The sequence below is a fragment of the Aegilops tauschii genome, chromosome 3, assembly GCF_002575655.3.
Source record: "Aegilops tauschii subsp. strangulata cultivar AL8/78 chromosome 3, Aet v6.0, whole genome shotgun sequence".
In the NCBI taxonomy this organism is placed as follows: domain Eukaryota; kingdom Viridiplantae; phylum Streptophyta; class Magnoliopsida; order Poales; family Poaceae; genus Aegilops; species Aegilops tauschii.
In genome coordinates, this window is record NC_053037.3 from 5,062,136 (window position 1) to 5,087,658 (window position 25,523).

A 25,523-nucleotide genomic window follows, 5' to 3' on the forward strand; every position below is an offset into this window, starting at 1 on the left:
TGCAAAGTTCACATATGATTTTATACCAACCATACGTTTATTTGATTTATAGCATTTCTTCAGATAAATATGTAATTATGTACTACTTTTTTTGCCAAAATTATTTAAGTAAGGATACATGCACGTTCACCTTTCATGGGACAACCGATACATGAGTTTTGCCTCATTATGACATAGGATAACATGCTCCTTTATTCTACTTATTGGACTATTATTGCTCTAGTTTATCTTATTTTTATCTTCCTTTGCAAATTTGCATCGGAGAGGTGGATCGAAAGCTATCAACACTAGAGAATAAACTAAAATGAAGAAAATAACTTTTTGGGAGTGATGAAAAATAAAATAAAACACAACATGAGTTTTCAACTGAGTTTGCCCAGAAGCCATGGTGTGGCCTATGGGGCCAACACGCCATAGAACTAGGGAGCTTCACGTAGGTGTGTGTGGGTCCACAAAGCCCCCTATGCCGACTTCCCCGACGCAATAACCCCCACAGGAATTTTTACGTATATTTTTTGCTGCCGAACAAAGAACCCTAATCCTCTCCGAGAGGGCTGATTCTATCAGATCCATAACCCCAGTCTGGGGATTTTGAAGCCATCGTCGTACTCAACAGCAAGGCATCATTGGGATCATCCAATCCATCACCACATTCTCCATCAATAATGCTAGCCCCATCTCTATCTCCGTCACCATATATGAGCAATTGGTGTAAATCAGTTATCGTGACCACTTCCCAACATCAAATGTTGTTTAACAACTGATGATTTATGTTTTGTCGGTGAAGATTTTGTACTTTAAAATTGTTCTTATATTCATATCGACACTGGTCATGTTCATCATGGTGTTTCGTGAGTAGTTCCATCACGTTCTTGAGGACATGGGAGAATCCCCTAGTCAATAGTCATATAGATTTTGCAATAAATATTGATGTTTGATTATATGTTGTGGTGTAATCAACAAAGTGATGTGTGTCATTTCACCTACATGGGCCTGAAGGAGAGCATGGTGTTACAATAAGCCTTGGAGGGGAGGTCGGAGTGACACAATACCGAACCCCAAGTTTATGAGTTCTAACATGAGGGTTGAAGTAGCTACGATGTCTCTATGGATGTAATCATAAGTATGTGTGAGTCAGTACTTTTGCAAGACATAATCTTAGGCTCTACCCATACAACAAAATCAATGCAAACCATTATGATGGGTGATATTCTAGCCATCCATGAGAACGATTTAGTCCATATAAGAGGCAAAACTAACGTGTCTGTATTATAATTGAGAATTTTGTCACTTGATGTACTCTTTTTAAATTGTACTTCCAGTTCTTCAGCCTTCCAATGAATGAAATAAACAACCACCAATTCTTTTGGTAACTGGAGTGATTCCTGACCAATTTCCACACACCAATTCCTGCTGGTCTTCGTTGAACCCGTCACACTTATTTATTAAAAAGATCTATTGATTTGCAACATTTGTGGGTTATCGCATACCCAGTTTGGAGCAACACATATTCTTTCATCATGAAAAAAGACAGTGTCTCCAAATAATGGACAGAATCACACGAAAGGTGGATTTGCAAAAATTGACTCATCACAGTCAAGCTTTTCTTCACAAAAACATGGAGTTTTATAGTCTAGATTTTGACTGACTATAATAACTGATTATGTGGTAGTAAAAAAAGTTTGACCCAAAGCATACAGTTATTGGCATAAACATAATATATTAAAGTGTACATAAGAAATGCACACAATTAAAATACGCACAACATACTAGCATGACACAAAGTTTTATATGTAATTTTTATTTATTAATTGGGTATGTGTGCACCAATACAATTGTCGTTACTCAATCTTGCCATTCTAGATTGATGTTGTCAACGTCTTGAGGGCTGCTGCATTCTTAATGATTCTAGTGGCCTCGGCAAAACCATCCAAAAGCTGGTGACAATCTGGAAATTGTGCGTCATCAACTGCCAGAACTACCTTGATATCACTACCGTAATTATGGTAGTGCACGGTCAAAGCCTGCATAGACCATACAATTAGATGCAAAATGGAGTAAAATTAATAAATGCAAAAGCTAGTTTTCTCTTAGACACATGATGATGGATGTTTTAGTCCCGAAGCAACCTAAGAATGCATATGTTTTGGATGTTCAACATGGATGACTTACTTGTGGTGGACCGTAGATACTAGGTGCCATGAAGGCAACTGGGTGCCCACATAACGCCATATGTTCAACTGGTCCAAGGGCATTTGAAAATATGATGGTTGTTCGTTCGACAAAACGGCGGAAGATAAAAGCTCCTGCCTTCTTCCATTAAAGGGTCGTTGCAATAATCAGAAAGATGAATACAATAGACATAATGTTTGGTCCAAGTTTGTGCAATGTTATACTGGGAAGAGCATATAAAGTACAAAAGGAGCAGGAAATATACCTTGACACCAAAGTTTTTCACCAAAAATTCACCGACCACTCGTGTGAACAGCACTTCTAGAGAGCTCTTTTTCCTATGCATAAATCTTTTTGCCTCACGAACGTACTCAAGGGGATCATCTTGCAAGGCTATATTAAATGGACAGATGAGGCTGCTAAGTCGATTGCCTGTCTCTACTCTGGTAACATATGTCTGTTCATAGTGGCAAGAAGAAAATTATTGTGCTTTTTAGTACTAAATTATACAAAACTGTGACGAAGAGCATACTACTATGTTTATGTGCACGTAATTAGCATTTAGTACTTATGTAGTAAGAGAAAAAAATGAAGTTCTTACTTGTCGGGTGGAGACTGGCCTTGCGTCGACTAGGACGAGTGATCGCAAACAGATTCTCTTCGTGTTAGTGTCACCTAATATTGAATATAAGAAAGCAATGTGTAAAATTTGCATGCCTATAGAACAAACACAAGTTGTTATTATCTATATACCACTTACCGGAGTTCTTAAAGTAATATTGTGAAAGAGCTGCTGCAGTCACACCGGCTAGCACGTCATTAATAGTCTGTGAAACGAAAAGAGATAGAGACAAAATTGTCCGATATATGAGTCAAACCAAGAAGCATCATCCATCAAGCGAGACATATTTACATCCGGCTTAATTAGAGCCATGGCCATGCTATCCAATAACCAGTCATGAAACCAATGCATTATGCGGGTAACATATTTCTGGAGAAGAAAAATGGTTGCAATTCCAATATTATAAGTTTCTTTTCTAAACTGTTTTGAGACTTTAAAATGTAAAACTATTTTTTTTTCTATTTACCATGTTATAATGTCCAGTTATATTTTTTTTTCAGTTTTCGTCAAAAGGTTATCTAGAAAACTGCCAACTTATCATGTAGACTTTTTGCAGATGTTTTATATAGTAATATATGCAAATACTACATATAAATATTAAACGACTTCACGTTCACAGTTCATGACAGCATTGCACATGACATATATAAAATACTTTTATTTTGGTTTGCAAATCCTATACTTTACCTACACACTTCTGTTAAAAAAAATTCCGTTTTATTACTTGTCATATGTTGTATATAATCATTTTAAAATCTAATTTTCACCTTTTGTCAATAGGGTTTCCAGATATATAAGTGCCAACATAACATGTAGATCATGTGCAGGTGATTTCAATTAGTACTATATATAAAAATTCATAATAAGATTGAGCAGCTTTACGTACGTACGCAGTTCATGGCAGTCTTGACGAGCTTGACATCGTCAAAGCTAAGGGTCCGGTGCACGAAACGCTTGCGGGTGCGAGGCTCGACGCCATCCGCACGCGTGAAGAGCGTGCGTGGATCACTCAAGAACAGTATCGTTGCAACGATCATAGTTACATCCACCAGTGTGTGCCAGGCCAGCACTACATACGACCAAAACCACGCGAGCAGTGCGAGGTAATCACCTGAAGACAGCCTAGGCCGTGGTTCTCGCTGGTAGATGGCGCCCGTGCGCTTGGGTGGTGGAGGCATAGCTGGCACCCTCGCCGGGTCGGCCGTGCTGCGGGACGACGCCATGAGGAGCGTCGTGATGGAGGTGCCGTCGCCAATGGAGTGGTGCAGGCGGAGCACCACCGTGGAGGCTGCCTCGGAGGATGGAAAGTCGAGGAAGTGGAACTCCCAGAGCGGGCGGCGCCTGTCCATCGGGAGCAGGGACAGCGACGCCACGTAGTCCTCCACGGCCTTTTCTGGGTCGGCCTCAGGATCCAGCCTGGGAACGACGATGTGGTCGTCCATGTTCACCGGAGTTTGCACCCATCGCGGCTTGCTATTGTTGGTGGACTCGTCCATTACCTGTACACATGCATGTGTATATGTTAAATCCTCAAGAGATTACCCAAGTTGTTGTAATTTGAACTAAAGCCACGACACTTATTTTGGGATGGAGGGAATGGAACAAATAAAGTTTATAGAATTACTTGAATACTGCGGAAGCGTGGGAAACGAGTAAGCAGTTCTGTTTCGATGCCGGCACGGAAGACCGGCAGGTTCACCGGCGTGCCAAGCCCTATGACGACGACGATGCACACACCCAACTCCTCCATGACTCTTCCGGTAGGGCTCATGGGCTCTACTATGGAATTGTCGGCACATTCCTTCTCCCGTGACACACGGACAGAGAGCGGACGGCTTGAGTGAGTGGCTGCGCTCATTGCTACTTGCATTACTGTCCGGTCGATTGTTAATTACTATGGCTCTTGGCTCCACAGGTGTGCTATATATTGTGTTGGGAAGGAAGGTTCCTGTTATGGTACAATAATTGTTGAGTTGAAAGAGAAAAAAAGAAAGAAAAAAAGACATCACTAGGGATCGGATAGCAAAGCCGTCGCACTCTAATTCCTTGTCATTAGATTGCGTGTGTGGAATTGGATAATTCAATTGGTTGGCTATCAATTTCCTATCGCCGCTCCCTTTTTACCAACTAGTCATCCAATGGATGTATCAATCTTAAAAGGTGTAGTAGGTGATCGAGGCTCCAATCATGTAACTCTGCCGACCTTAATTGCTCTCAGGGCGATCTAGTATCCAATTCCCTGTGAGGTCACGCCACCAGTTAGAGGTCAGAAGTTGGTGGACAATTGTAGTTGTATGTTGAAATTGGTTTGGTATGAAATTTCTACTTCTGCTCCCCTTTTTACCAACCACTCATTTCATGGATGTATCAACCATAAGTTATGTGTGCTAGGTGATTCGACAGTGCAATAAATTGTCTAGTTAAATATGAGTTGTATGTAGAAAAGTTGTATTATTCAATATTTTTTTCCAATTCGAATCAAACAGTATAGTTTTTGAGCTGTAGGTCCAGTGTGCTGCTTTATCATGTGCTCACGCTGCTGAGCAGCAGGAGAAGCAATCTCCCCAATTGCTGCTTTATGTGGGTTTGAATAATTCAATTGGTTGGCCATCAACTCCCCCTTTTGACCAACCAGACGTTCTATGGATATATCATGATTAAAATATATGTGCTAGGTTATCGACGGTGCAATCATGTAACTGTGCCGACCTTAATTGTTCAGAGGGTCACCTAGTATCCGACTTGCTGAGAGGTCGTGCCACCGGGTAGAGGAAGTGGAGGATGATTGCAACTTGGGAGTGCAGATAGTAAGCCCATGGATCCGCTGTCCTCATTGCAGGTGTAGTAGCCATCGTCGTCGTCCTCCGGCTCGTCCTGGATTCCTGTGATGCACACCAAATCAATGGTGATGTTGGGCATGATGACATAGGTTTCTCTATTGGAAACACCGATAAATTGTCTAACAAAATACAAGTTGCATGTAGGAAAACCGTATCATACAGAAAAAAAATGCAATTAGAATCAAACGTATAATTTTTTAGTGTGTTGTTTCGTCGTGTGCCGATGCTGCTAAGCACAAGGAGAAGCAATCTCCCCAATTGTGGTTGTACGTGGAATTGAATAATTCAATTGGTTGGCTATCAGTTTTCTATTTCCACTCCCCTTTTTACCAACCAGCCGTTCCATGGATTTATCAATCTTAAAATATGTGTGCAAGGTGATCAATGGTGCAATCATTTAAATCTGACGACCTTAATTGCTCAGAGGATTACGTGTACCTGATTAGCTGAGAGGTCGCGCCACCACCGGGTAGAGGTCGAGCCCGAGGAGGACGACGATGGTGTCTCGGGCCTGAAGTTCTCTTTGCCGAGTGCACACTTCAGGTCTGATTTGCCGTCGTCGTCCTCCTACGTCTCGTCCTCATTGCCTATGATGCTCAACAAATTGATCGTGATGTTGAGCATGATTTTTTTTTTGAAAAAAGGAATATATTAATATCGTGAAGATATCAATTACATCCGGCCTCTGTATCAACATGATGTCCAAAGACATCGAGGATACATACAACCAAAAAAAAAAGAACAGAAGAAAAAAGGCCCCCCACGATGATCAATCACTAGCATCAGTAGCACTCTAACCATCATGAAGACAACACCCAAAATACAAAAGAGGTTCTCCAAAAGCAATGCCTCCAATAAGGAAACAATGCACAAGCATTGTCATTGCCCGATCAAAGATCATGAGTTTTCACCCTGGAGAAAGTCCGAGTTCACCCAAAAACAGTGTATTCAAAAAGTCATTGCCAGGTACAACCAATAAAGGTTAGACCTTAGATTTTCACCATGGGAATCGAGCGTCAGTACTCGAGGAGCACCACCAAAAATACAACCCTCCAGTGCTGCCGCCCCCGCTTGCCCACGCCGCTGTTGCGAGTCACCAAACACATGGCACACAGACTTCATCGCATCCAATACACCCTTCCACCAAAGCTTCAAAACTTCCAATCGCAGCCACCATGATTTTATCTACTTCTATCAATGCCTTGGGATTCTTGACTTAGACATGTCCCATGACACCCGGTAAGAAATCGAAGCTTCGGGTCGCGCCCTCTTGAGGCCGTGCTAGCTGATATTACGAGCGCGCGCAACCGGAGCCTTTTCGATCTAGATATCCAGGGCGACATACGCCAATATATATAGATCTCCGACGGGAAGATCGGAACTCGGCAGCGGCCAGATCCAAGAGGTCGACATCCGGCAGAAAGACAACTTGGCGGAAGAAGAGTGCTAGGGCCAAACCACCATTATTAGGCCGAACCAAGCAGACCCCACGCCGCCCTCATCTCGATCCAGACTTGCAGACAAAGGTCAGCGATGCCGCATCGTGCCACCCACAACGTGGAGTCCCAAAATTGGCGAGACGCCAACCATGGCAGGAGACGAGTACCAACCACTCCTGGCTAGATCGATGACTCTCAGCCCCACCGCTGACACTACAGAGGCACCGCGTGTAGCCTGCAAGCCCAGCCACAACGACGCCTAAGCGGCCGTCGTAGCCGCCATCGTCTTGAATAGGGGTCGCCGCCCCGGAGCCCTATCTTCGTCGGTGTGCCAGCAACCACCACTGAGAGGAGACCAGCAGAGTTGCCCCGCCGCCACCACCATGCATGGGCTTTGCCATGCAGCGGCTACCGGTAGCAGCAAGGAGGAGGAATGGAGCAGGGAGTGCCACTGGCCGGAAGGAGATGGCGGCCGCCCGAGTCGCCCTGCTGGGGGATGACGTGGGACATCACTTTCTCCATTGAACAAACGAAGTGTGGGATGATTAGGACTTGGGAGTGTAGATAGTAAACGCATGGATCAATCGTCCTCATCGCAGGTGTTGTTGCCATCATCGCCCTCATCCAGCTCGTCTTTGTTGCCTCTATCACACCAAATCGATGATGATGCTGATCATGATGACATAGGTTTCTCCATCAGAATCCCTGATAAATCGTCTAATAAAATACGAGTTGCATGTAGAAAATCGTATCATTTGAAAAAAAATCAATTCAAATCAAACGGTATAATTTTTGAGTCATAGGTCCAGTGCGTTGTTTCGTCATGTGTCGACGCTGCTGAGTAGGAGAAGAAGCAATTACCCCAATTGTGGTTGTATGTGGAATTGAATAATTCAATTGGTTGACTATCAATTTTCTATTTCGGGTCCCTTTTTACCAACCAATCATTTCATGGATTTATCGATCAAAATATGTGTGCTAGGTGATCGACGGTGCAATCATGTAACTATGACAGCCTTAATTGCTCGAAGGGTCACTTGTACCCGATTCGCTGGGAAGTCGTGCCAACTGGTAGAGGTCGAGCCAAAGGACGACGATGATGGTGACTCGGGCCTGAAGTTCTCTTTGCCGACTGCATACTTCAGGCCCGGGTTGCCATCATCGTTCTCCTCCGACTAGTCCTCATCGCCTATGATGCACCAATTTGATGGTGATGCTGAGCATAATGACACTGGTATCTCCATTGGAAACCCCGATAAACTGTCTCATAAAATACGAGTTGTATGTTGAAAAATTGTATCATTCGAATTTTGTTCCAATTCAAATCAAATGGTATAATTTTTTAGTCATAGGTCCAGTGTGTTGTTTTGTCGTGTGCCGACACTGCTGAGTAGCGGGAGAAGCAATCTGCCCAGGCGTGGCTATATCAACTTTCTATTTTCTCTCCCACTTTCACCAACCAACCATTCCATGGATGTCTCATTCTTAAAATATCTGTGCTAGGTGATCGACAGTGCAATCACGTAACCGGTGCTGCCTTGTTCCACTTGAACACTGAGACCCATCTCCTTCCTGCCCTATAAGAACATGCATGGCCAGACAAGATAGTACCATTTTCTAGCAAAGAAAGTTGTCTCTCAGCAAGTGACATCAATCTCACCTCCTCTCGAGGCAGGCAAAAGTAGCCGAGGATGATCGGTGAAATGGATGCGGACAGTGTTGTAGGATATTTCAGGGGCAAGAGTATCCTCATCACTGGTTCAACTGGCTTCCTAGGCAAAGGTATGCGTTCATACATGATCAGTTCATTTCGGGTCAGGATGTCCCATGCATGTGTGCTGATCATCTGAGAGGCTTATATGTTGGTGTTTCTCTTGCATGATCTGTGGGTAGTGCTCGTAGAGAAGATACTGAGGGTTCAGCCTGATGTGAAGAAGCTCTACCTCTTGATTCGGGCCCCTGATGCTGAATCCGCGAAGCTTCGAATTCAGACTGAGGTGAAATATTTCTTTCTATTTTTTTTCTAGTTTTAGTCTAATGCTAAATTCACATTAAGCCATGTCACCGCTATTTTCCAACAAAAAAAGACTCGCCGCTTAAACCACAGCTATTAAAATTAATAGAGGTATGCTCGTCCAGCCTATAGGCCGTCTTAGACCCTGTTTGCATTGAGTTTAGTTTTTGTTCACTCTATGGCATTTAGTTCAAGGTTAAGCTAAATTCTGGTGAGCACACAAATATCACATTCGATCCGAGCAGAGTCATGCTGTTTGCACACTTAACCCTCCATCTAGAATGAACTTTTGTTTGGGACGGGGGCCAAGAGCTACTGGTTCTATTTCGAATAGAGCCTGCAAGCAAAAGAAAGGCTGAAATTCAACCGGTCCCTATCCGCGTTCTGAAAAGGAAGGTTCATACCAATCATCGGTTAAGGAGGGTGTGTACATGTACGTGATTTATCATTAGGCATCAAAGAATGCATAAGCAATTAATTCAACCGTGTGTTCACTATGCATTCCTGAATGTCAAAGACAACGTCGGCTAGAGATGCACGTAACGTGCTTTCTTACGGTAGCTAAAGTTGGTGGGAAGATGGCATTGATGGACACGAACTGGAAATGCAAGAGGGAAATCCAGATATAGATATATAGATAGATACTCCCTCCGTGAGAGGGCACCCCCTGCAAGCATGGGCATATGCACCCACTTAAAAAAAACCATTTTAAGCATGTTTTAAAATGTCAAAACATTCAAAAGAAAATGTGTGTGCGCGGCTCAAAGTTTTGTGAAAGAATGTCTTTTTGTTTTGTCTCCACAAAAAAAAAATTCAGTGCTTCTAAATAGTGTTCCACGACACAAATTTTTTGTCTTTTTTGTATAGGCCACAAAAAAGTTATTTTTTTGTGAAACTTTATGCACGCACGTAGAACATGGAGATGTACCCGTGTAAACTTTTTCAAAAAAATTAGCATTTAGAAATGTGTCTTCTGAAGTGGGTTCATATGTACCCGGGTTCATCCATGCACTTCCCCTCCCTTGGTCTCATAATATAGTGCGCATTGGTTTCACAAAAGTCAAGCTTCACAAACATTGACCAAAGTTATAACTGAAAAAACTTTGACCAAGTTTATAGAAACAATATCTATATCTACAATATCAATATATATCATATAAATATATACTTCATCATGAATCTAATGGTATTGATTTGGAGTTCTACATTTTTTTCTATAAACTTAGTGAAAATTTACAAAGTTTGGCTTTTAAAAATCCAATACGCACCATATTCTGGGCCAAAAGGAGTAGATAGATATATGCAATACAAATGTGCATGTGCGTGGAGGAGAGGAAATGGGTACGGGCATAATGACATTGAACAGGCTAGGGTAGTGAAATGTATGTACTCCCTTCATTGTTTTTAAATACAAGGTGACAAACGCGGATTACAGGTATCAAGGTAAAATTCGATGCCTTGCTTTGTAAACTAGTTTTTCTTTTTGTTTAGTGGATCATTAATGTGCCGCATGCATGCAAGGAAGGGGTAGTGAAGTGTTATTTATGATTGCATGCATGCAAGTATTAAATAGGTTGCTAGTATGAGGAAATATTATTAACTTTTGCCTCGATTAGTGTTGATGGTCTTGCGTAGATGCAAAATGTATTTTCTATAGTGATCTTGTATAAGTAAATGGAGGGAGTAGTTAAATGTAACTTGCATGAAGGCACGACACTCACGCATCACCAGGCCGTGACCTCACACCTTAAGACCTTTCACGGTACAAGTATCTTAAGAGTGTCATGCACTGTCACCTGGGCAAAAAAGATGATGCGACACCGCAATTGAGGATTTGAGATAAGGTTCTAGCATTATATTATGTTATCGTATCATAAGGGACGTTAAATGAAAAAATTTAATAAGAAATATGTCCTAGCCATAAATTTGTATTGGATTTTAGAAAAGAATAAATGAAGTGACAATATGATCTACCCATTATGAGAGCTCTAAGGCCGTCTCCTAACACTTTCCTAGACCGGTGCCCTGACGTCCAACTTGATCGTAGATCGACAGCCCCATCTCCCAGGCGGCCAACAGGCTTTCATGTCCCAACTACTCAGGAATGAGGACCACACCTCAAGCCCCAATGCTGGAGCACAGGCATTGACGTCGGGGCTCGGCCATTGCCATCCCTCACACACACGTAGAGAAAAATACCAGTGACCACTACCTCAAGCGAACCATCTCCATCTCTAGGCCCTACTCCAGCAATGGGGCTTAAAAATCCAATAAAATCCCTCCCAAAACCCTAACACACTGTTCCCACACCTCACGCTCGCAACACTTTTCACACAAAGGCTCTCTCGCACGTCTTTCCTAGCACTGCATAGACTCTACCTTCATTCGCATCCAGCACCGTGCACCAGACAGCTCTCACCTAGCACCTATTAGCAGTTCAAGGCGCAATTTATCATACACGGACTAACATCGCATCGCATCACCGAGATTTGTTGATGTGGTTCAGCGATCTACGCCTAATATCCAGGGCATGGTTATGGGTGCTCCTCCACATGTACTAAAAGTGGTATGGTACAATCAACGACAAACCCTCCTAGGCCATCAAACAGCGCCTCCAACCACTCGACATGGCCGGTATGCTCACCCCTGTCATGTGCACCTAATGCATTCATGCATGCTTCATATCTGGCCTACCAGCTTCCTCTAGCTAGTCTACCTTGGCTATCCCACGATGCCTTTATATAATACTAGCAAAAGAGCCCGTGCGTTGCAACGGGAGAGAAAACATAACACACGCTCTTAACTCAACAACCATCACTCAAGACCACAATAGGTCCATTATTTTTGCGAGGCATCATATTTGTGTTGCCGCTTATCCTCCTTCTCACCCTCGCCGGCGATGGCCTCGGTGTTCACACAAAACAATAAAAAACGTGTGTTGAATATGGTTAGTCCTAAGGCGTCTCTCTCTCCCTCTCTCCTCCCTCTCTCTCTCTCTCTCTCTCTCTCTCTCTCTCTCTCTCTCGCTTTCTCTCACTCTCGCGATGAGAAATCTGTTGTTTTCCCCTGCGACATTTTTCAGAGGTATGCATGTGTAGTTATTGATGTTTTCTCTTCCCTATATGGTTATAGTAGGGTGTTTATTTGCAATATGGATCGCCGCCGGTATGAAAAAAATGGATCTTGCGCTATAAATTATAAGTTTGCTTCCATAACAATATTTTAAAAATATTTAACAGGTAAAATTAACATCATATTTAGATTCCACACATTTTTCTAATAAAATTTCATATATAATATGCTAAAATCGAAGTTACGATTTAAAAGATACATATAATTTAGAAAATCATTTGGTTTGACTCAAATATATTCCAAAATAATATTAAAAATACTTAACAGGTAAAAATAATCTCATATTCATATTCTACATATTTTTCTAATCAAATTTCATATATAACATGTTCAAATCAGAGTTACGGTTTAAAAGATATGGATGATTTTAAAAAGCATTTGTTTGACTTAAATATGATCCGCGGATGAATTACCTAAAACATTAGGGGGTTTTCAAAAAATGTAAAATAACAGTTCGGGTGTGACTTAAATCCGGATGGCGGGTTGATTTCAAGAAAAGATAGGGACTTTTGTGTAAAATACAAAAATAACGATTCATTCTAACTTAAAACAGAACTGCGGGTTGAATTCTCTGAAATAAAGGGACTTTTCTGAAAAATGCCATGACGGACGAAAGAAACCCAATTTACTTTATTATTAGATAAAGATAAAGATTTCGGGGTTACACTTGTTCGTCTCAAAGACCCGACCCTCTACTATTTACGAGTCCTACTGCAGCACAACTTGTAAATGCATATTCCCTCATAGTGAATATGTCCTCGCCATCTTGAAGCCTTCATGCACTCGAACATTCATGTACCCTGGACTTGAACGTTTAATCATGAGCTCTTCTGCTACTTCCTTGACTTCACATGACTCCACCTCACTTGTAGTCCCTTCTTTATTCATCAGCCAATGTTTCCATGAAAATTAAGTTCTACACCGCTCTTGTTTAGTGTTTTAAAATTCCTGAAGTTGTTGAACACCATTTACGTTGATCTTCAAGTCACCATATCCGACAACACTACCCTGGTAGCCTCTTCCCGGATCTATGTGAAAGTGAAAAACTCACATATTGGATAAAGGCGGGTGATAGGCACCGACACGCCAGCCCAAATTTGGGCCGGTCAGCCCACAGCCATCCAATCTGGGGGAGCGTAACCGTACGATGCCTTCGTCTTCCTCACACGCGTGTACGAGGATTTCCCTTGCATCTCGCTCTCATCTCGCCGCTGCACACCCTCTCTGATGGCCGTCCACCGGCTGTCCTCATCGCCTGTCCCTGCCCCCGCCGGCCGTCCTTGTCGCCGTTCGCCCGTCCTCGCCGCCCGCGGTCACCACGCTCACCAGCCTCTGTTTGTAGCAAAAACGAAGCCAATCGTAGCAAAAAAACGAACCAGTTGTAGCAAAAAAAAAGTCACCGTGCACGGTCACCACGCTCGCCATCTCTCTGTTTGTAGCAAAAAAGAAGCCGATTGTAGCAAGCAACAGAGCCGGTTGCAGCTTTTGTGGTTGTCCATGGCTTCCGTCGTCCATGGTTGAAACTTTTCCACTGTCGGTTGAAGCTTTTCTCATAGCCGGTTGCAGCTTTTCGGGTTTGCACAACGCCCCACCTCCAAAAATCAGTCTTCTGATTGAATCCTTTTGCAGAACCATTGTAGCTTTCTTATGAATGATTGCATCTTTCTTAAGAATGTTGTAGCTTTTCAATTGCATGATGTCTCGGTTCAAGCTGTATATGCTGTTAGTTGAAGCTTTCGAATCAAACGGTGGAAGCTTTCGTATGAACGGTTCCAGCATCACCCCGTTGTGCGCCATTGACGGGCACCAGCGCCGCGTGCGGCCCTCTTGCAGCTCCCCCTCCTCGCGACTTCTCCACCCTCGGCCTCCCCCCCCCCCCGCCGTGGCTTGCCGTAGCAGCAAAAAGCTTGTCATGCAGTGCGCTGCGTGCAGCGGCGGAGATGGAGGTAAAGGAGTGGTTGCTCTGAGTCATGGGAGAGAAGAAGATAATGAAAAAAAAAGATACGAAGGAGGAGTGCTCCCCGTACCCTGCGGGACGCACGATCGAGAGCGATCGCAAGGCACGCATTCGTCCGGCGCAACAGTTCGGCCGGCGCTCCGGACATAAACGGTTCCCTTGGATAAAAGAGTTACCTGAACTCATTGTCATCACTATTGTTGACTACGTGTCTAAACTTCAAGGAATTCCGTTGCTGCATTTAGTGATTCCGAGTCCAATTCGCAGCTGTCTCGTTCCTTTTATGGATAGTCTTTTACATCCCCCGCAACTATATCACTACATGTCCTTCTGAATTTGTCACCCGCACTTTCAATGTGCATTGAGCACCAAAAAATATATGGCCTTGTACTCTCAAATATTTTGACATCAAACTTTCCAGCACTGTCTTTTATTCTCCATGGTCTAAGGAAACGAGTAAACATTAACACTTTATATGAAAATATCGATAATATATTGACGACCTGATCTCGCAATATTTCGTAAGTTAGATCTATCCAACATCATTTTTACCCTAACAATATGTTCTCATTATTGTCGGCCTCCTTGTTACAGTAACAATCCCCATGGATAGGAAGGAAGAACCATCAAAATTACATGAGTTACTCAAGAGGCCTAACTAGGGATCTGATTGGAGTTTATCTTTCCACACATGCGAATAGGTTTTCCTCCGAATCTCACATTCAAGAACCATTGCAGATATATACTAAAATATAAATTTAATTAAGAACATGGAAATAGAATAAGAAAAACTTTATTATTGCCTCTAGGCGTATTTCCAACAATAGTGACATCGCCCCTGATCTGCAACGAGGGGTCCAAGTGGCAGGAGCGGTGCTACTTTACCCTCAACAGTGGCACCTTTAGTAACGACCTCCAAATGAGCTCTGCCTCCATCCTCAAGTTCCAACGTTCTTGATGAGAAACAATGTCACCGCTCTTTTGCATATTCATGTAAAAACCATGCACAATTTCTCCATTCCAATCATTTGCGTCGAGGACAACCTGCGCACACATTTGGAGCCTATATGCTACATCTCCCAGATCGGCCACATGGACGTTAAATGATCCTGGTTTTCAACTGTGTGGTATACATCTCTATACAATAGTGCCTAGTGTCCCTTGTGGCACAATGCATGGGGATGAAAGTTAAGCGTTTTTATTTGAACCCGACCAAGAGCATTGGCACAGTAATTGATAGTAATCTACTACTAATATCCTTTGCTATTTTTCAGATCATAGGTCGGGAGATCTTTCACGTGCTAAAAGAAAAACATGGTGTGCAGTTTAATAATTTCATTGAAGAAAAGATATGTCCTCTGGTGGGAGATATCATTTATGAAAACTTTGGACTAGACAATGTCCAGCTCGAGGAATTGTCCAAGGACATAGATGTCATTGTCAACGGAGCTGCAACTACAAATTTCTTTGAAAGGTTTGAGGTTTTTTCTGGTTGCACATTGCTACTCCCTTCAATTCAGAAATAAGTGAAAATTTATACATACCTCGAGCCAAAATTTCATAGTTTCATCTTAAGTATTTAGTTTGTAAACTTAAAAAATGACATTTATTGTTCTTTCACAAAAAATATTGAATGTTATAATCGTGTTGGTTACTATACATATACTCATAGAAATTAGTGGTCAAAGTTATACCCTGATGACTATGTCAGTGTCCATAACATTACTTATTGGTGAATTGGAAGGAGTATGCAATATTGTAACAAACATAAACAATCATGGTATTGAAATAATTGTTTAAAATGTGATGCTACCTTTTCAGATATGATGTAGCATTCGATGTGAATGTCTTGGGAGTGAAGCACGTCTGCGCATTTGGAGCGAAATGTCCTAAACTCAAGATGTTTCTTCATGTTTCAACTGGTGTGAAGCCATAAGAATAAATAATCTATGAAGTTGGTTTTGGTGGTATATCATGACATTCTGAATTTTAACTCGTTAACCTATAATAATATGACTTGAACAGCGTATGTAGCTGGTGAACAAGAGGGGATAATACCAGAGAAGCCGATCTTGATGGGCGAGACCCTAAGGGTGGGCACACATCTGGACATCGAGTCCGAGTTAATTTTAGTCAAGGATACCATGCTAGAACTAAAAGCTAGCTGTTCCACGGAAAAGGATGGGAGGAAAACCATGAAGGAGCTTGGCCTCAAGAGGTCAGACAAAAATATCAACATACATTACGTGTACTCCTTTGATCCACTTGGCGGGACTACAAACTTGATACTCTTTTAACATGTTTGATCTTATGGACAACTGAGCGAAGGGCACGACACTTCGGGTGGCCAAACACCTATGTCTTCACCAAGGCAATGGGGGAGATGATTATGGGGAACCTACCAATAGACTTTCCGGTTGTCATCATCCGCCCGAGCATTATAACCAGCACCCTCAAAGAGCCATTGCCTGGATGGATGGAAGGAATCAAGTGACTGAAACAAAAAAATTGATCCTTAACAACAATGTACAACACTAGTGTATGATTACTGAAAATTTTCATCTTCCGTAGGACAATCGACTCGGTGGTCATCGGATACGCCAAGCAGACCTTGCCCTTCTTCCTAGTCGACCTAGATTTAATAATGGATGTGGTGAGCTTGTTCATGAATTGGCAACCAAAATTTGGAATGAAACTTGGTGAAGGTACCAAGTAAGTAACCAACTACAGTTCATGGTTTATATAGATTCCAGGGGACATGGTGGTCAATGCTATGATGGTTGCCATGGCAGCACACTCAGAGGATCAGCAGGTGCAAGTCATCTACCATGTAACATCGTCGATGCGGAACCCGGCACCTTATTCCATCCTTTGGAAGTCTCTCTTTCAGTACTTCAATGACAACCCCCCATGCACGGGAAGGAATGGTGAACGTGTTCGGCTGAAGAAGATGCGGTTCTTCAGCACTGTCATATGGTTCAAGCTGTACATGGCCGTCAAATACATGCTTCCCCTCGAGGTTAGCTCAATTACTATATCAATATGAGATTAAAGCATGTTTATTAGCGATATATGAGATGCAAATGAGATTAATATTATGTGGTTTTCTTCTTGTACAATCAATTGTGCAGATGCTTCGCCTAGTGAACATTGCACTTTGCGGTGTTTTCTCACGGAGATACAATGAACTCAGCAGAAAATTCAGATTCATGATGCAGTTGAGCGAATTATATGCACCCTACACGTTGTTCAAAGGGTGGTAAGAAATTGTTAAAATGCTTATCAATATGTCCTTTTTTGTGGGGAATATCAATATGTCCTTCAGCTTTTGTGATTACTTGGTATGATTGTATACTAGTGTGTCCTCATAGCATATCAAAATATATAATTTTACCCTAATGTCATTCTTTGACTTGATTTTATCAATCTTGTGAAGCTTTGATGACATCAACTTGGATAAGCTCAGGATGGGGATGAACAAGGACAATCAAAATAACAATGGAGCCTATTACTTTGATTTTGATCCCAAGTACATTGACTGGGGCGATTATTTCTACAATGTTCACATCCCTGGTGTGCTCAAATACACGCGTGATTGAGTTATTTCTTTATAGAAAAATTTCGAGTGCAGCTACTATCCATGGAAATACAATTATTTGTCTATTCTTTTTATGAAACACTTATGTATTTGTATTGTACTCCATTTGTTATGCAACTCTTCTGAGTATGTTTGCAATTCTACTGCACATATGGTGTAGTGTTTGCCAGATGCCAGAAAAGAGCGTAATATGGGCAGCTCCCAGAGCACGTTCTAGAGTTCATGCTTTAGATTGTAACATTACTTGATTTGGTTAATAAGTTATCCCCTTAATCTCAGAAAATAAAAGAGCATAGTATATCATCACGCATCATATGCCCACTAAGTTGAAGATGTTAAACATTTGGTGCAAGGCGGATGGGAGGCCGTGGTGTAAAAACTCTGCCGAGAGAAAAATTAAGTGAGCCAAAAACTAGCTAAGTTTGGGGGAATTCATGGAGCTCGACACCACTCTAATAAACTTGCCATGCCATTTTGTGAAGAAAAAAATATTGTTAGATATACTCACTTGTAAAATTTCTAGCAGTTTTGCAAAACTTCCGTGGACAAATCAAAGGTGCAGGGCATGACCTATGCAAATTTCTACATACTAGTACAATACATGTTATTTAAAGTTTGGAAATTGTCTTTAGTTCACAACTTTGAACACTATTTTCTATATGAGTATGCTTACACGAAATCTATCAATTACTCCCTCCGTCCCAAAATAAGTCCCGCTGATTTAGTACAAAGTTGTACTAGAATCAATGACACTTATTTTGGGACGGAGGGAGTATTATACATACTAAAAGCAGAATATAGAGGTAACAAAGAGAAAATGCTGGAAAATTCCCTGTTATACTGGCCCTTGATCTTGTGGACCTTTCAAAATTAAGAAATGGTGTTCGTTCAATCTAGGCAAGCAACCTCATGCAAAAATCAGAAAAACAAGGATTCGTGCTCTACCTTCACCAGGGCCACTGTCTTCTCTCTTTGTCGCACAACCACCATCCTCCTCCCTTTGCCGCACAGCTGACGTCCTCGTTCCTTTGTTGCGCCACCGTATCTAGCTAGTGATTCAGATAGGAATCAGTCGTGTACTAGAACGTGTATGCTTTCTTCTCCGTTGAGATTTTAGTATTCTCTGTATTTTTTCTTTTCTTGCTTTATCGATTTTAAAATATTAGTGAATTTTTGGAAAAAATACAGTAATATTAATTGTTTAAAAAATGTTCATATTAGTGTACAAAGCTAGAAAAAAAATCATTCAATTAAAATAATGATCTATATTTGAAAACAGTTCACATAACTAAAAACTGTTTGCATATTTACGCTCTTTTAGTTTTAAAAAGTGTTCACTTGTTTCAAAAAAGTGTACATGTAATTTTAAAGCGTGATCAGGCAATTAAAAAAATCATGTAATTATCAGAAGTTTTCACACATTAAGAAAAATATATATAATGAGAAATGTTTTTACTTATGTTATTAAAACTACTTATGTAACTTTTCAAAAGTATTCAGAAATTTAAATAATGTTAGTGTAATTTTAAAAAGTGCTCAACCATACGTAACAAAAAGTCCTTGTAATTGTAAAGAAGTGGTTGCATAATTTGAAAAGGTGTTCATATAATTAAAAGGATGTTCACTTATTTTTTTAAATGTTTCTACCATTTTAAAATGGGTACTTGTTTTAGAAAATATTTGTGTAATATGAAATATATATGGCAAAATTCAGGAAGCATTCCCGTATTTGTATAAACTATTTCTCTTTTGTAAAAAGTAAAGTAGAAATAATTGGGTTGTGAATAAACAGAAAAAGAAAACAGGGGAAAAGAAAAGGATAAGAAGAAAATTGGAAAAATAAATTGAAATTTTAAAAAATGATAATCTGTAAAGAAAAGTGAAAATCAGATGAAAACTTGTATCCGATAACTAAATACAAAATTGCAGAAAAACCTCGAGTCACATAGAATAGAAAGAAGGCTAAATCGCTCCTAATAGCGCTGTCCTGCGGAGCTGTTGGCTAACGCGCGACAGCGCTCGCACTAGGCGGTACATACAATTCGTGTTCACTTCATGCGGGGGCTATATCTCACTTCATGCACGCCCCCTGGCTTTAGGCGCGTTGTGACCGGGATGGCAGCACTATAGATTTTTATGCCATTTTTCCTAGTTCGGTTTTCATTGTTTGTGTCCGGTTTTTTCCGTCTGGTTTTCTTTGTTCGATTTTCACTGTTTTGAGTCATGCTTTCCTTAGTTTTTTTGTCTATTTTGTTTTTTGTTTTATTCAGTTTTGAGTATTTCCATTTCGTTTCACTTTTTTTGGCTTTTACTTATTTTTTTGGTTTCCTTTGTTTTTTCTTTCTTATTATTTTCTCTTTTTTCGAACACATGCTACATTTTCCATAAACATTGTACTTTTTCTGTACACATCGGGAACATTTATTATACATATTTCACATTTTTGAAATATATGATTAACATTTTTTCATATATATGTTTTAATATCTACTTTTTCAGACACATTATACAATTTTTATATACATAGGTAACATTATTTTAAACATATTTATCATTTTATTAAATACATTATTTGATGTCTAGTTTTGCACACACGTATGTAGATTTTTTTATAAATGAAGAACATTCTTTTATACATTATTGACATTTGTTTTATAATGCGATATACATTTTAGTGCACTGTACAAGTTCTGCACCGGTAAACCCCGTAAGTTTCTCCAAAAAGAGGATAAATCCTATATGTCGCTCAATCCGGCGAAATGCCGCTGCCACACACAGGCCAAAGTATTTGTGATCCATTTTGTTTGGAGGGGTTTTGTTTGCTTAGTTCTTGGGATTTTCCAATTCAATTTTTTTCTTCACTGGTTTTCTTTTCCTTTTCCTTTGTTTTCTTCTAACAAACATTTTTTTTCTCATTTTTTCCTTTTTCTTTTTTTTACTTAAATTAAAAAAATTAAGAAAAAATTCTGAAAATCATAAATTGTATAGAAGTTCAAAAACTGTTCGAATTTATAACAAGATGCTAGAAAATCTCAAAAAATATTCTCAAGTTTCAAAAAATGTATCTAATTTATAACAAGATGTTCGAATTTATAACTGTTCGAATTTATAACAAGATGTTCGAATTTATAACTGTTCGAATTTATAACAAGATGTTAGCTTGAGCATTAGGTCACACGTTTCACCGTTTTAGTTTGAAACTATTATTATAAAAAGAGTAATTATTTAGTAACACTAATATTTTTTGAATAAGTTTGACACAGTTTGACCATAGTTTGACCACAGTTTGACCATAGTTTGACCATAGTTTGACCAAATTTGACCAAAATTCAAAAAATTGAAATAATTATTTAGTAACACTAATATTCTTGAATAATTATGTAGTAACATTAATACTTCTTGAATAAGTAGTTTGACCATAGTTTGACCAGATTTAACCAAAAAAACTGAAATTTGAGCATATCTTTTTTTCCTTTTGGAATTTGAGGATTCTAAAAAATTGCAAACAGGGCGTAGGCTGTCAAAATTGTATGCGGATTTTCGTGAATTTTTTGATATATTATACTTTTTTTCTGACATCGTATGCAAAAGTTATAGCCGTTTTACATTTTCCCTACACTTTTTGCAAAACATGTCCAAATTGAAGTTTTCAAATTTTCCTAACTAGTAGATGTAGTAATATAACTACCTCTCGAAGGATTTTATTTTTTAAAGTTTTTATCATTTTCTTTTGATTATTTCAAAACTGAAATGGCGATACACCGGGGGGGGGGGGGGGGGGGGGTATAGTTTGAAAATTGTCCTATAGTCCCGGTTTGTGTCTCCAACCGGGACTATAGGTCAGACCGCTTTAGTCCCGGTTCATGGCACGAACCGGTACTAAAGGTTAGCCCTTTAGTACCGGTTTGTGCCACGAACCGGTACTAAAGGTTCAACACGAACCGGCATTAATGCATAGCCGTTCGAACCGGCACTAATGGTTCCATTAGTACCGGGCCAAAATCAAACCGGGACTAATGTGTCTCACATTAGGTCCTTTTTCTACTAGTGACCTAGAGAGAGAGAGAGAGAAAATCCAAAAAGAAATTGTCATGGCTTGGTAATGCTAGAGTAGTAAACTATTAATGCACGTCGTTACAAAATTTGACTTGTTAGCAGTTTGATGGTGACCTATATGGCAACAGACATCGCAATATTTTACAATGTAGTAGGAGACTAGGAGTAGTTGATACAAGATGAAGTCACTCATCCTTAGTTTAAATGATACGGTATTTTGGTACTCCTAGTCTACTAGTCTCCTACTACATAGTAGAAGTTGGTATAAAATGATATTTTGCAATGTATTAGTTGGTGTGTCCTAGAAATCAACCATGAGTCCATGATTTCCTAGCATGTGTCTGACGTTGGATTGGATTAACATATAGAAAGATGCCGTACAAGCGACCATGTAAGTAAGACTATTGATGAACGGGTATGCATATCAGCATATGACATCATATATTTAGATTTCACAATAGTTTGCAGCTTAACAATACTAGACAGAAGGTGTACAAGAATTGCTACTTACCATGGACGTCTAGTACTGCCGCTCGTGTCACTTAGCTGAATTAGTCCTCGGTAAGATGTTCTTCCGCTCCTCGCCCACGGGTGCATTAGATTAGTATCGATGCGGTGGCACGACAGAGGAGGAGGTCATTGGCGACAGCGGAGCGGTAGCGGCAGTGTTAGAAGGATAGAGAGGGAGATTGGTGGAATACTCATGGGCATATTATATATATAGGAGTACATGATCAACTTGGAGTATAAGATAAGCTATAACATATCCTAGTCTATCTCATATTTCCTAACTAGTCACGATACTCAACATCCCCCCGCAGTCACAACGGTAGCGATGCAGAAGGTGATACTGGAGAAGAAACCGAAGGTAAGCCGACGGACCCCCCCCCCCCCCCCCCCCCACACACACACACAGTCGTAACGGTCGATGCAAGTCGTGACGGGAGTTGAAACCGACGAGGTTGCTCAAGCAATGCGGTAGCCCTTTGTGCCATTGTCGAGGTAGCCGAGAGCGTGGGCGATGTAGCCGTGGTCGAGGTGGCCGTGCGAAGAACACCGTGATCGATGCCGAGTCAAGGTGGCCGGTGTCGATGAAGTCGTCGTGGAGCCGCGGGCGCAAGGAGGCACCGAGTTAGTCATGTGCGTAGTGGTGTCAAAGTAGTGGTGCGCCGGGAAAAATACGGTGTTGACGAGGCGTTGCACCTGGTTTGCCAAGCCCGGGGACACGTCATGGACGAAGGCACGCATCAGTGTTGCCAGCACCGGGCATGTGTAGCCGGACAAAGTCGATGTTGACTAGGCACCGCACCAGGCTTGCCAGCTTCGGGGACACGTCGTGGACGAAGGCAAGCGCCAGTGTTGCCAGAACAGGGCATGCGTAGGCGGGGCCTGCACGAGTTGTACGCCATGTCAGAGGAGTCGGAGGGGCCAGCAAAGGAGGACTCGATGATGGTTGCGGCGCCAATCGGTGTGGGACCGATGTCGCCAACGGTGGTCGGAGTAGACGAAGTGGTTGAGAAAGATGACGGCGACGCTAGAAAAGAGCTGGTGTTGGACGAAGACGAAGTGTGACGCCCCCAATTCGACCGTACACTAATCATGCACGCAAATGTGTACGATCAAGATCAGGGACTCACGGGAAGATATCACAACACAACTCTACAACATAAATAAGTCATACAAGCATCATAATACAAGTCAGGGGCCTCGAGGGCTCGAATACAAGTGCTCGATCATAGACGAGTCAGCGGAAGCAACAATATCTGAGTACAGACATAAGTTAAACAAGTTTGCCTTAAGAAGGCTAGCACAAAAGTAGCAACAATCGAAAAGGCAAGGCCTCCTGCCTGGGACCTCCTAACTACTCCTCGAAGCCGAACTCCATGTAGAATCATCCTCGGGATCTCTAGCTCCTGGACTCCAGCATCTGGTTGCGATAATCAGGTATAGAAAGGGGAAAAGAGGGAGAAAAGCAACCGTGAGTACTCATCCAAAGTACTCGCAAGCAAGGAGCTTCACTACATATGCATGGGTATATGTGTAAAGGGCCATATCAGTGGACTGAACTGCAGAATGCCAGAATAAGAGGGGGATAGCTAATCATGTCGAAGACTACGTTTCTGGCCACCTCCATCTTGCAGCATGTAGAGGACAGTAGATGGTAAGTTCACCAAGTAGCATCGCATAGCATAATCCTACCCGGCGATCCCCTCCTCGTCGCCCTGTTAGAGAGCGATCACCGGGTTATATCTGGCACTTGGAAGGGTGTGTTTTATTAAGTATCCAGTTCTAGTTGTCATAAGGTCAAGGTACAACTCCGGGTCATCCTTTTACCGAGGGACACGTCTATTCGAATAGATAAACTTCCCTGCAGGGGTGCACCACATAACCCAACACGCTCGATCCCATTTGGCCGGACACACTTTCCTGGGTCACGAAGGCTTCGGCTGATACCACTCAGTCGCTGACGTCACGAAGGCTTCGGCTGATACCACGACGTCGAGTGCCCATAACTGTTCCCGCGTAGTTGGTTAGTGCGTATAGACCAAGTGGCCAGACTCAGATCAAATACCAAGATCTCGTTAAGCGTGTTAAGTATCCGCGAACGCCGACCAGGGCCAGGCCCACCTCTCTCCTAGGTGGTCTCAACCTGCCCTGTCGCTCCGCCACAAAGTAACAGTCGGGGGCCGTCAGGAACCCAGGCCCACCTCTACAGGGATGGAGCCACCTGTCCTTTCAGCCCCCTCATCAGAATCACTTGCGGGTACTCAACGAGCCGACCCGACTTTAGTCACCACATGTGTCATGTATATAAAGTATATAGTATATACCCGTGATCACCTCCCTAGTGATCACGGCCCAGTAGTATAGCATGGCAGACGGACAAGAGTGTTGGGCCACTGATGGAACACTAGCATCCTATACTAAGCAGTAGGATAGCAGGTAAGGGTAACAACTGTAGCAACAATGACAGGCTATGCATCAGTATAGGATTAACCGAAAGCAGTAGCAGGCTACACTACTCTAATGCAAGCAGTATAGAGAAGGAATAGGCAATATCTGGTGATCAAGGGGGGGTGGCTTGCCTGGTTGCTCTGGCAAGAAGGAGGGGGTCGTCAACTCTGTAGTCGAACTGGGCAGCAGCAGCGTCGGTCTCGTAGTCTACCGGAGAGAAGAGGGGGAAGAAACAGTAAATGCAATGCAAACATAAGCATGACGATGCATGACATGACAATGAGCGGTGGTAGGTGTGCCCTAACGCGGTAGTAGGTGATACCGGCGAAAGGGGGAAACATCTGGAAAAGTATCCCCGTGTTTCACGTTTTCGGACAGATGAGCCGAAGGTGAAATATTGTAGGCTCGCTATGCTAGGGGCATGTGACAGATGAACGGACCGCGTATTCGGATTCGTTGGATTTTTCTGAGCAATTTTCATATAGAAAACATTTTCATCCGAGCTACGGTTTATTTTATATGATTTTTCTAAGTTTTCAACATTTTCTGAAATTATTTGATTTAATAGAATTATACAGAAAAAGGGAAATGACGTCAGCATGATGTGAGGACGACATCAGCAGCTAGCTGGTCGGCTGACCAGGTCAAACCTGACATGTGGGTCCAGTGGGACCCGCATGTCAGCCTCCGCTAGTATAACAGTGGATTAAACTAATCTAGTAGGGTTAATTAGGGGTG

The 25,523-nt window shown here is 41.8% G+C and overlaps 2 protein-coding genes across 4 annotated transcripts; one reads left to right on the forward strand and one right to left on the reverse strand.

Annotated features, from left to right (window-relative positions):
* Positions 1-1,772: 1,772 nt before the first annotated feature.
* On the reverse strand, positions 1,773-4,739 carry LOC109756813 (wax ester synthase/diacylglycerol acyltransferase 11). 2 transcript variants are annotated; one of them, XM_020315650.4, is made up of 7 exons: positions 4,419-4,739; positions 3,685-4,293; positions 2,933-2,999; positions 2,774-2,847; positions 2,438-2,629; positions 2,173-2,313; positions 1,773-2,024 (listed from the first exon to the last, which is right to left on the reverse strand). In XM_020315650.4, exons 1-7 carry the CDS (start codon positions 4,662-4,664, stop codon positions 1,860-1,862), a joined length of 1,494 nt encoding a protein of 497 aa, XP_020171239.1. In that variant the 5' UTR covers positions 4,665-4,739; the 3' UTR covers positions 1,773-1,859. The 2 variants fall into 2 exon arrangements, with proteins under 2 accessions (XP_020171239.1, XP_020171240.1); XM_020315651.4 differs by having other exon boundaries at positions 2,173-2,310; positions 4,419-4,735.
* Positions 4,740-8,589: 3,850 nt separating this feature from the next.
* On the forward strand, positions 8,590-17,922 carry LOC109756814 (fatty acyl-CoA reductase 1). Of its 2 annotated transcripts, XM_045234520.2 has the most exons (11): positions 8,590-8,855; positions 8,967-9,070; positions 15,451-15,650; positions 15,998-16,098; positions 16,202-16,394; positions 16,505-16,666; positions 16,748-16,829; positions 16,923-16,988; positions 17,067-17,195; positions 17,308-17,435; positions 17,613-17,922. In XM_045234520.2, the coding sequence occupies exons 1-11, from the start codon at positions 8,765-8,767 to the stop codon at positions 17,773-17,775; spliced, it is 1,419 nt and encodes a 472-aa protein (XP_045090455.1). In that variant the 5' UTR covers positions 8,590-8,764; the 3' UTR covers positions 17,776-17,922. The 2 variants fall into 2 exon arrangements, with proteins under 2 accessions (XP_045090455.1, XP_020171241.1); XM_020315652.4 differs by having other exon boundaries at positions 16,923-17,195.
* The last annotated feature ends 7,601 nt before the right edge of the window (positions 17,923-25,523 follow it).